Raw genomic sequence first — 12,017 nt, forward strand, 5'->3', positions numbered from 1 at the left:
TCAAGTGATGCGTGTAACACAACTTCAGGTCTAGTGGAATACCCCGATTCCCTCTCCTGTGGGAGGCTGTCCATGCTGATGATGGCCTTTGCTTTGCTTTGAGAAGATATGCCTGAATCCTCTCAGCGTCTGACTGTGGCTCATTCTATGTTATTAAGAATGTGTTTACAGTCTATGCAATAGCTAGTGCAGTTCACTATGGCTGCTTGGGGCCTATACAGAGAAATATATTGTTTTGTTTTCTCTTTCTCCCAGAGAGGAGGAGAAATACAGAAACGTAAACAAAAACACAAAGTGAGTCTTCAAAGGCAGGGGAATGACTTTTTGGCTTTGTGCTGCTGAATGTGTCCACGAAGCATGGAATTCAATGCTAAGAGTGTGAACTGCTGGGCCACTTGATTCTAACTGTATCTAATATATATATATTTTGTATTTTCTGTTCTTTCTGCTTCCACAAAAGATGGGCCAATCAAGCTTTTCTGTAGGTTGCTCCTCACCAGGCGTGTTGAGTATTTGCTGTGTGTTCTGTTGGTCACCCTGTGCCTTGACATCTCTCCACTCTCCATCCTACTTTGAGCCATTGCATTTGACATTGTGTCTCCAGGTAGTCTGGGTGTTGGCTAACTGTGACTCCAGGTTTGCCCATGTGTTTCAGCTGAATCTGTAGGTCCTCATTTAGGCAGGGCCTAGATTCACAGGCCATGTTCCAGTCCTTCCCTTTGAGAGAAAGAATGTTTCTTAGCATTCAGCTTTCATAGTCAGCTCTAACCTTTTCACTCTGAGAGGACTGTAGTCTAAGGAAGTAAGGAGAATGAGGGAAGACTGTTGGCTGTACCTTTCCAGGACCCTCCCACTGTCTGTGGCACTATTGTGTGGAGCAACCACCCATTAAAGCCGCTTTCTGTAGTCTGAATCCTGGGGTCACAGTGTGTACCATCAACACCCATAGGCCCTGCTAGCTCCTATTCTCTGTGCTTAGCTGAAGTCAGGAAAATTTTCTTAGGGGTTGAAGAGATACTTCCCCCCATCATCTCCGTACTACCACCTTTGCGGATGAAGGGCCTATTAGAGAAAGCCTTTGTCTCTATCGGACATTGGTTCTCCTGGGCAGGGTAGGCAAAAAGTCAGCGTGACCAGGAATCTAACCCTGTTGATAATGGGGATGAGGGTTCCACATAGAAAAGCCCACTTCGGCAAGAGCTGTGTCTCTGTGTTGCTGCATGCTTCTGTGTGGATTTATCTGATGACACTCCTTCTCTTTCTGTGGCCTTTGTAACTCTGGAGGAATGAGAGGCACCGGCTTCCTCCCTTTTCAGTAAACATCAATGGAGGCAGGTAGCCTGCCAAATAAAAGCTGTCTTTGTTTTGTTCTGTCCTGAGCATTAACTTTCTCTCCCCTTACCTGCTAATAATGGTGACTATTGAAGCTTACTGTGGGCAGGTGGGGCCCTGGACAGATATAGGGGTGTATATATGTATATAGCTAAGTGGTTCGGAAAGCCTTGTTTATGACGTAGAATAAGATAAAGACTTGTAAACGGTTTATCTTTTATGTTCATGTTCTCAAAATGAGAGGTGTTTGCATTCCCCTTAGCCCATAAATATTAGACCCCATCCTCTCTATTTCAGTACATTTAACAAGTTCACTGACAATGTCTAGATAACAACAGCTGACTCCTTTGAAAAGGAGAGAAGGGACTTTGGCATTCCCAAGGAGCACTATCATTTCTGCGTACCCCTTCTGTCTTCTTCACTGTTCTTAGATATAGGTCACTGATGGTCCTTCGTGTATTTGGAAATGACTTAGCAGCCATTGTGATCTTACTATCACAGTCACCCACAGGAATGCATTTTCCTGGCTGAAGAGTATCATTCTTTATGTGCTATTCCTGGTGGGTTAGGCAGGCCTCTGCAGTCTCTGACCACCCTTTAAAGCTTACTTGTAAATATATGTCTTAGGAACAAGAGTTGAAGGCATCAAAATTTAGGGTAGTATTTTTCCTCTGCTATCTAATCACATTATCTAATACTGTAACTAGAAAGCAGTAGTCTAATGGCCTCAGTAAACTCAATTCCTAACCCCTAGACAGGTTTTATAACAGTTTAGTGTCAGGGAACCAAATGGGGACCTTGAATGGCTCTGGCCAAGACCAGGTGCCCTCTATCTTTACCATCACCCGGGTGCCTCTTGCCATCTTCCTCCAGTGTTAAAGTGTCATCTGCAAGGACTGTTGTCTGATTGTTCCTGAAGGTTGTAAGATTCTAGATGGGTCTTAATTTCATTATCTCTGACATCTTCAGCTGTGAAAATTAAGAAACCAATCAAGACGAAGTTCAGAATGCCAGTGTTTAACTGGGTTGCTCTGAAGCCAAATCAGATCAATGGCACAGTCTTCAATGAAATCGATGATGAGCGGATCCTAGAGGTATCTTTCTCTTTGCTTATAAACTAGAGCTACATGTTCTGCTGTAGAATGACGGAAGCTCTCCTGCTTGCCTGTAAGCATCACTGACAGAAATCTAATGTTTCTGTATTCTAATACAAAAAAGAAATGGGTTTGCACTATCCAAAAACTAAATTGTATATTATTCTATAAGAGGGTTCCAAAACTATGTCTAACAAGTTAAGTTAAAATAATGGTTTTGCATATTCTTAGTGTTTGCCACAAAATATATGTCTGATACAACCCTGTCCTTTAATTAATATGAACATAGACAGTCTTTATTGAACTATGCTGGTTAAGGACTCAGTGACTGTAGTGATTATCTGGTTTCATGGATTTAGCTTGTGACAGATGTCTGTGTAAACCAATTATCAAAAGCAATTGAATTGGATTGTTAGAGTCAGTAATTCTCTGGACATTCACTTCTGGCCATGAGGTAGGAGCATTCTAACAAAAAAAAAACCAAACAAAACAAACAAACAAACAAACAAAAACAGGAAAAGTACAGCAAGCCATGCAGAATAAGCACTCAGCAGAATGGATCTTTGCTTCAGAGAATGTCTAAATGATGAGTTTTTTTCTAACTGAGAATAACTTAATTTTAATGTATGACCCAATTTGCCAATGTCTTCCTTGTCCTCCCTAGGATTTAAATGTGGACGAATTTGAGGAAATATTCAAAACAAAAGCCCAAGGTCCTGCCATTGATCTTTCTTCAAGCAAGCAGAAAATAACACAGAAGGGGTCAAGTAAAGTGACATTATTAGAAGCAAATAGAGCCAAAAATCTTGCCATAACATTAAGGAAAGCTGGAAAGTCTGCTGACGAGATATGCAAAGCTATTCATGTGTAAGTTTGTGGCACCCTGGGAAAGTGGATTTTAGGAAGCTCGGCCTAATGAAGGAAATAGGTTACAAACCAGCAGAGAGCAGAAATAGGGGGACAAGATCTCAGTGCAAAAATGGAAGAACTCTTGGGACTCACACTTGAGAGCTCCCCTTATTTCCTACCACCTGAGATTAATCAGATCACACCAAGCATTGCACCAGAAGGTCCCCTGGGAAGTGCCACATCCACCCCTGCTGTTTGTCAGCTCAGAAAGAGAACATCTGGATAGGGACAGCACTTACTGTCTTCCTCTATTCTTGTCTATAAGCCTATGGCAGTGCTGCCATAAAAAGCTGGCTGGGGTAGAGCTTAAGGAAAGGGAAAGAGGACAGCTTTCTCTTGAGGATTTGGATTGCATCCAGATTTGCTGAATCCTAATTTGATGGCACCTTTTGGATACAGGGCACTACCACTTGCAAATATGATACAGGTGCATGTTTTAATTCATTACAAGAGAAATATGAATTCTATTGCTCTTAGTACTTTTTGGTCATTTTAAACAAGTTTGTTGTTGTTGTTGTTGTTTCTTAATTTATAAATTGCACTGAAGGTTATGGTTTTGTTTATCTATCAGAAAAATCTTCCTACTCTTCTTGTAGTCAAGTGGTAAGAGTTATTGCTGTTTTAGGAAACTGTTTTTCATAATTTGACATTTTACAGTATTTGATCTTACCTAACCCTCGGAGATCACTTGCTCTTATTTTGTGTCTTCGGCGAGGGTCATAATCTGATCAGTCTTTTGCAATCCTTTTTGATTTCTAACATTGAAACATGGCATCAGTCTGGTTTTAATCTCGTCTACCTTGTTTGCCATACTACTATATGGGAAATTTCATTGTTTTGCTGAACAAAGATTGTATGTACCTATATCCAAATTGTCTGGCTAGAACAGGAATTTGACTGAGTTTGTCTCCAGAGCAAAGTAATGATAGAAACACCTTAACATAACCCACCAGTTGTTCTATAGCTGTGTGGTGGTGATCTCTTTGATTGCAGTACTTCCCAATGTCTAAAGCCCCACTTTTGGACATGCAGTACCTGCCCTGTGCTCCAGCCTTAATACTGCCTGCTGTTCCCTACTCTTGATTTTTAAAGACCATAGTCACCCTGGAGCCCTAAGATAACAGCACCAAAAACTGAGTATGCTCTGGGTTATCAGTTGTCTAACTGGGCCTCAGCACCTGGATGGGACTTCAATAGTACAGCTGCCAGAATCCAAGGCCTGTTGACTTGGCAGAAGAAGTGGACTGGACTGACCTGTCACTTATTTCAGGTTTGACTTGAAGACCCTACCGGTTGACTTTGTTGAATGTTTGATGAGGTTCTTGCCAACTGAGAATGAGGTGAAAGTGCTTCGGCTCTACGAACGAGAGAGGAAACCCTTGGAGAACTTGTCAGATGAGGACCGTTTCATGATGCAGTTCAGTAAGATTGAGCGGCTCATGCAGAAAATGACCATCATGGCCTTCATTGGGAACTTTGCAGAAAGCATTCAGATGCTGACCCCTGTGAGTTGACCAGCTCTGGCAGGGAGGGGTATGGAAAGATAGAGCCACTATTATTTTATATACCTCCCTGAATTACACTCAGTGTAATATGGGTTCCAAAGAGTCCTCCCAGAACTTTCTAGATTACATTTGGACCTCAGCCCAGATTTTTACATTGTGAATCCAAATCTAAGATATATGACTGCTACCCCCCCAAAAAAAATATTTGTTTTCTATGTCAGTATCCTCTGCATTTCAGATAAAACAAGGACAGTGGACTCTAAAAACAAGTTCTTGTTGGCAAGACTAGAAATGTGACTCTGATTCCTAAAAATATCTCCATATCTTTAGTGAACAGCCTCAAGAGATCTCTAGGAGCACTGATTTGACCAGAGGGTGTTTTTTCTTTGGGACTTTGCTTACGTAGATTGGAGCGATGTACAGATAAATAGTAGCTACCTTCCCTGTGTCAGTCTGGCAGAGACTTAGGAATGTCATAAACATAAAACAAAACAAAAAATGTCAGTTTGTCCTTGGTAATGTGTCTCAAAAACTCTTAGTTATTGATTACAGTAGCATATGTGTTCAAAGCATGTTCTGAGACTTTCTAGAGAGTGTTGCTTTGCTGCCGTTCCACTATCTCCCACCCTTTATATTCTTGGACATCTCTGTTGACCTAAAAGTATAAATTGTGTATGATCAGAATGGCTGCACCCGGAACTGAATTAAGCCAGAAGAGGCGGTTAACTCCTACTCTGAGATCTTATTGATTAGGGGTTGGCTACAGAGGCATGATTTTCCATGTTGCTTGTCATCGTAGAGAGTTTTTGAGAAGAACATAGGCAATGCTACGGTTGCCTAAGGCATAGTGAGCTCTTGGTTTCCAGTGTGCCGTTTTTAACAGTCTTTCCCCTGTCTTCCCTTCTGACTGGAATTCAGCAACTTCACGCAATTATAGCAGCATCTGTCTCTATCAAGTCATCTCAGAAGCTCAAGAAAATTCTGGAGGCAAGTGCAGTTTTCTTGTTATGTTCATGAAGAGCTTTCTTGCCATCTGCCTTCTCGCACCTGGAAGGCTGTCCTGATGAACCCTTTTCTCTCTTGCTTTTCCAGATCATCTTGGCCCTTGGAAACTATATGAATAGCAGCAAACGAGGAGCAGTTTATGGTTTTAAACTTCAGAGTTTAGATCTGGTATGTGAACTAAAAGGAATATGAGATCCTTGAAGAACATTCAGCTGCAGAGACTAAGTTGTGGAAGGAGAGGGTCTGTTCTGGGATGGATGAGGTGGGATGTTGGAGAAAGGAGAGTTGGTATACATTTTCTGAAATACTACTTGACATGAAGGACCTAGGACTTACAGCCCTTCACTCAGATTTCCATTTCTAGAAATCTTTCCTCAAGTAACTGAATTATAAGTACTGCATATTTTTTGATACAATAATCTCAAATTCCAGTATGATGGAAAATGACTAGGATAACAGTTAATACAGTGAACTAATTTTTTAAAGTACTTGGGAAGATTTTCCAGACAAGTAGATACTTTTGTTTAGGAAACAGTAGAATATAATTGCACATATAACTAATTTCTGTTTTTCTACATGGGCAAAGTGCAGTCCTTTGCAAAGTTATTTTCCATGCATCCATGTCCAGGCTGTGCAGGGCTACTGTGGTTTCCAAGTCAAGGGAGGCATGGTTAATTGATAGTGTCATAAAACACACATACACTCAGACACCTCTCAATGGTATCTGTTAGAAGATTTGTCCCAGGACCTTCAAGGATACCAAATCTTAAATGCTCAATTCCTTTATATAAAGTATTGTAGTGTACAGATTTACCCTAAACATGACCCCTCACTTTTAAATCATGTCTAGTTTACTTATAATGCCTTGTACTATGTCATTATTTTCAAGTAATTGCTTCATGGTATTATGTAATCAAATAATCACACAAAAAAAGTCGGTACAGAGATAGTTTTGGGTTTTTTTTTTTTTCATTAATATTTTCTGTTTGAGGTTGGTAAAGCTCATAGATTCTAAATGACTAGACATATAGAGCCAGCTGTTGCTCCTTGGGGTCATCAGAGCTGGGGATGAGGGACAACCTGCTGCCTCTGGAGCCACTGAGCATCCCTGCTGGCTCCAGCTTCTATCTCTGTCTGGTTCTTATGTTGAAGAACACTGGCATCTGGAGTATTTTCACATTTGACCTAAGGGAGGTAGGTGGGTAGCAGATGCGGGGACAGGGAGAATTCTTGTAGGAAAGATGAAGACCTGAAGCATTCCTACCTCAGTCTCCCCTGGCATCTAGCACATCCTTAAGCTGTTTAAGCACCAATGGGCTGGTTCTCTCCAGAATACATTGACTCTCCAGTCTCCTCTGAGAATGTTTTTTTTGCCAACCCTTTCTGCAAGTCTGTTATTGCACCTAACCCATATCCCCTTCTGTTTTCAGCTCTTAGATACAAAGTCAACAGACCGAAAGCAAACACTATTGCACTATATATCAAATGTCGTAAAAGAAAAGTATCAACAAGTTACCCTATTTTATAATGAGCTTCATTATGTGGAAAAAGCTGCTGCAGGTACTTAATTTCAGCTGTCAGTGTTACCTTGGGGTGTTTAATATCGTAGTTATGAGGGAGTCATGCCCTGCTGAAGCACTCTTCAGAACCCACTGCAGAAGGCAGGATCTGTATGTCAGTCCTCCCAGACTGGAATGTGCTAGGAAGGAGCCACCGCTCGTGAGCAGGTGTTTGTAGGCCTGTAGGTAATTTCTGTAAGTGTCTTCTCTCTAAGGGTCCAGGTCTTTGTGATGTGCCTCTCCTATGGCTCATCCATCATCCCTTTTGTCCTCTTGCTATTGGATGAGATATGCTGATGAGAAACAGTCACTCCTGAAATAAAAATACCTTTGTTTGATTTCATGGCATTCCACATTCTCAGGGGTGGCACTTCTAGGCATTGTATGTAAACTACTAGTATTTCTTGGTTGCTACTTTGCTTTGACAGTTAACATGTTCTCATTTAAATTATATGTAACTGTAACAGCTGGGTTGTACAAGATAATAGCAATCCCATATCATAGGTAAGATCATTTGTGGAGGTTATCCTATGCAAGGCCAAATGACCTGGGGAAAGTGCTAAAATCAGGACCAGAAACCAAGACTTCTAAAGTCTTATGACAGCTAATGTTCTGTCTTCTCACAAGAATATTTGGGTTAACGAAAAATGATATGTAAATGTATCCTGGAGTTATAGGCTGTGATTTTCATATTGTAATTTTCTTAATCTGTTGAAAATAAATTGGTATCAGGTTGTATAAGTTTATGCCCTATAATTGTTACGGTGGAATTATTTAACCCGCTATCATAATCAACAAGACACAGACACCTGTTAGATTTTATAATTACCTTATAACACCTTGGGCTGGGCAGATAATTTCTACCTATGCTATTTCAATAACTTGTCCATCCATCCCTATCCAATGCCATCCTCCTCCTTAACCATTCCTATCTGGGCTACCTTCCATCCATAATTTTATAAATCCTTGCTTATATTTTTCATCTTAAGTGTTTTCACCATCCACGCCATCCTCAAAGCCTTTCTCCTGACCCATATGTTTCCTTCTCCACGCTAACTCATCCTTGCATGCTTCTTTCTCCTCTCTTCCTTTCTGTACTGTCTCCTCCCCATGATCCTCCTGTCCCCAAAGCCTGAAAACCTTTTGCCCACATACTGATCAGGAAGAATGTCTTAGGCAGGTTTACACAACAAGGATAGAGCATTAACCAGATCTTGAGGCCAGTAATTAGCATCAAAATACGTTCAGACCAACCCCCAACACTGAACCATCAGCAACTAGTGTTTATTATAAACTATTATTAGATTCTAGAAGTAACCCCAGACTTTTAGCCAAGTGAAATGACCATTGTTTCTGTATTCTAAGAATACTATGTGCTACACTCCCATAGATTTGTCAATTTCCCTAATATAATTTTAAGATTCTACCCTAGTAAGTAATAACACAGGTAGATTGGTAAGGAGATTTTTTCTTTGACAAAAGCCTGTGAGAAAAATACAATGGCTGATGTGTTCACTGGCTGACCTGGTGCCTAGGCTAAATGACTAACACATATGCCCATAATGTAGTCAGATAGGGCTGCTCCTTCGCTCATCAGCAGTTTTGAGTTCTTTCTCTGTACTTGGCACTGTCATAAGTATTATGGGGTCACAACTGGGGGGAGCACTGGGAATACAATTGTGAAGGTCCAGTAAGGGGAGAATACACATACTGATTTGTATCTCATCCAGGTACAAAGCCGAGGAACAGGGAAAACAAAGCTGAGACCAAATTCTCTGGGGAAAGTGGCTCATAAAAGTTCAGAAGTATGCTTGCTCTGGGTAGTGGAACTATTGCAAGGTTCATGCCAAATTCTTTGAAGCAAGAAAGGATTAACAAAAAACTGTCCAAGGTTGCTTTGGAGTCTTAGTAGTCTATGCAAACAAAGTTCAGCAGGTAAAATTCTGCCCTCTGCTGGAAAGTTACAGGAGCGCAAAAGCATCCTGAGTAAGTGAAAGGATTAGGGGAAAGAAAAAAAATCATGGGCCTATTTGAACCTATAACTAACCATTAAGCTGGATGGGGATAGAACCTTGGTCTTCAGCACAAGAAGTGGAGGCTAGGATTATTTTCCCATTCCCTTGCTATCTGAACTGTGTGACTCATGTCAGGCCATAGAACTTTAGGTCACTTTTCCTCTTTAGCAAAGTATGCTAATGAACAGTAGGATTAGTGAGTATGAAGAATTTGTTGTAGTATTTGATAGTGGACTTTCATAAATTACCCATATTAAAGGCTATTTCTGACTAAAGGTGGGAGCTGGTTGTAAGGGTCCTAAGTGAACCTTACAAAGTACTGAGAAATTGCATCAGCAGCTGGACTTCCTCTCAGCAGAAGTTTCCTGACGTGTCGCTCTCTCTCCATCAGTCTCCCTTGAAAATGTTCTGCTGGATGTCAAGGAGCTGCAGAGGGGAATGGATTTAACCAAGAGGGAGTATACTATGCATGACCACAACACACTGCTGAAAGAGTTCATCCTTCACAATGAGGGCAAGCTGAAGAAACTGCAGGATGATGCTAAGATTGCTCAGGTAGCCCGAGAGTGCACTCTTTTAGGGCACCCAAGGCACAGGCTCTGGGCTCGGAAAGTAATGGCGCATCGTCTATCTGTCTATCTGTCTATCTGTCTCTCTGTCTTTACTTATTTTACTGTTAGTGGGTCAGTTTCATATGTAGCTAATGTTTCATTTTCCTCTTATTGTCCTTGAAAGTTCCTTTTCCAAGTGCTATTCTGTAAAAGCCCTTTTGTTCCTAAATTCCTTCTAGCACAGGTCTGCAACATGCGAGGCCTGGGCTCCCAAAGCAAAACTCCTGGAGTTTAAGGTTTCTGTAGCTCTTAGACTTCATACTCCTCTACCACCCTAGGATCTCTGGTATACAAGTAAACCTAGAACAGAGTGCAGTGTATACCATTACAGAACAGGAGGTGGAGTGCTCGGGAACTGGAGGCAGACAATGATAGCTTCTGGGTTTGGGGTTGTGATAGACCACAGAAGAGAATATCATTTTTCATTGTGATATTGCAAGGAGTATGAATCAGAGACGTAGGATTTAGTTCCAGAGTTGCTTCCAACTCACGGGCTTTAGAAAGCTTGTGGAAGAAATACCTCATTTGTGTGTGTGTGTGTGTGTGTGTGTGTGTGTGTGCGCGCAGTAACATAGGATTGGGGAAGAAAAAGCAGGAGGTCCTAGAGGTGAGTTTTGTGCCCCACTATGTACTTTTCTGATTACCTTTAGTGAGGTATTAGAGGTGATATAGAGAATTACATGGCAGCACAGAAGCATCAGAACAAGCTTCTTTGTTTTACTTGTCTGGCCCAGAGCATCTGGTTTCAGTAGTGGAGCTAATGAGATTCAAGAAAAATTTGCTTCTTTCCAGGATGCCTTTGATGATGTGGTGAAGTATTTTGGCGAAAACCCCAAGACAACACCACCCTCTGTGTTCTTCCCTGTCTTTGTTCGATTTGTGAAAGCCTACAAGGTTAGTAGGAGAGCACTCTATAGCCTTCTCTATTTTCCCAACAGATGCCCTCCCCAAGAAGTGTTTGTGACCTGGCTCCTCTGCAGAGGCCTCCCTGGCCTTGGGCAGAAGATCTGGGTGATCAATCTCTGGCCCTGCTAAGGCTGAGAGCTTTTAGGGCCCTCAGGCCATAATGGGTCATTTTTCTCACGGAGCCATGTGTGGGACTAAATAAAAAAGCCAATGCAAATGCATATCTGCTCCATTACCACCACTGCCCTGCTACTGACTGTTGAAGGTTGAAGGGCAAGGTGTAGGGCATAGAAAATCCACAGGTACATAGAATTGTTTGATGGGTCAAATGAACCAAGATTTGTCAGTAGCACATGCTGTGACTCACATCAGGGAGAACCTATGTGCTGTGTGTAGACCCGACTGAGCTGTGAGACTTCTTACACTTAGTACCTATGGGGTTTCGTTTCAGAAGCTTGGTTATACCTGGTTCTGAGACTATTTAGTTCCCTCACATAAAATGATACTATGCATACTTGCAAATAACTTGTGCATACCCTCCTGTACATTTTAAATCTCTAGATTCATTTTAACTCATACACCAGCTGTATTAGTTTCTTTTTTATTGCTGTGATAAAACCCCATGGGCAGCTTACAAAGTAAGAGCTTAATTGGGCTTACTGTTCTAGAGTTTATAATGGTGGCGAGAAGGCATGGTTACGGGGGGGCTGGAGAAAAAGCTGAAAGCTCATATCTGGATACACAAATTAGGAGGCAGAGAGCACACTGGGAATGGTCTGTAGAAACATTAGAAGGTGTCCAGTGACACCTCCTGCAAAAAGGCCACATCTCCTAATCCTTCCTGTGTTGGTTTGAATACAATTGGCCCCCGTAGGCTCATGTATTTGCACGGTTGGTCACCAGTTGATAGGCTGTCAGGAAAGGATTAAGAGGTGGGGCCCTGTTGGAGGAGGTCACTGGGAATGGGCTCTGAGGTTCCAAAAGCCCTTGGGAGGCCTAGTCTCTCTCTTTACATCTCAAGATGTAAACTCCTCACTCACATAGTTCTATGATGCTTGTGTGCCACCATGCTCCTCTCCTT

General features: G+C 41.7%; 1 protein-coding gene across 7 annotated transcripts in view; it reads left to right on the forward strand.

Annotated features, from left to right (window-relative positions):
* Positions 1–12,017, forward strand: part of Fmnl2 (formin like 2) — a 289,369-nt gene that overhangs the window by 266,629 nt on the left and 10,723 nt on the right. For all 7 annotated transcript variants that reach the window (XM_060390165.1, XM_060390164.1, XM_060390167.1 and 4 more), the window contains 8 exons: positions 2,302–2,426; positions 3,091–3,293; positions 4,606–4,840; positions 5,759–5,827; positions 5,933–6,013; positions 7,276–7,405; positions 9,811–9,974; positions 10,823–10,924. In XM_060390165.1, the coding sequence (XP_060246148.1) occupies positions 2,302–2,426; positions 3,091–3,293; positions 4,606–4,840; positions 5,759–5,827; positions 5,933–6,013; positions 7,276–7,405; positions 9,811–9,974; positions 10,823–10,924 (1,109 nt within the window). The remainder of the gene's footprint in view (positions 1–2,301; positions 2,427–3,090; positions 3,294–4,605; positions 4,841–5,758; positions 5,828–5,932; positions 6,014–7,275; positions 7,406–9,810; positions 9,975–10,822; positions 10,925–12,017) is intronic.

Source organism: Meriones unguiculatus, chromosome 8, assembly GCF_030254825.1.
Source record: "Meriones unguiculatus strain TT.TT164.6M chromosome 8, Bangor_MerUng_6.1, whole genome shotgun sequence".
NCBI lineage: Eukaryota > Metazoa > Chordata > Mammalia > Rodentia > Muridae > Meriones > Meriones unguiculatus.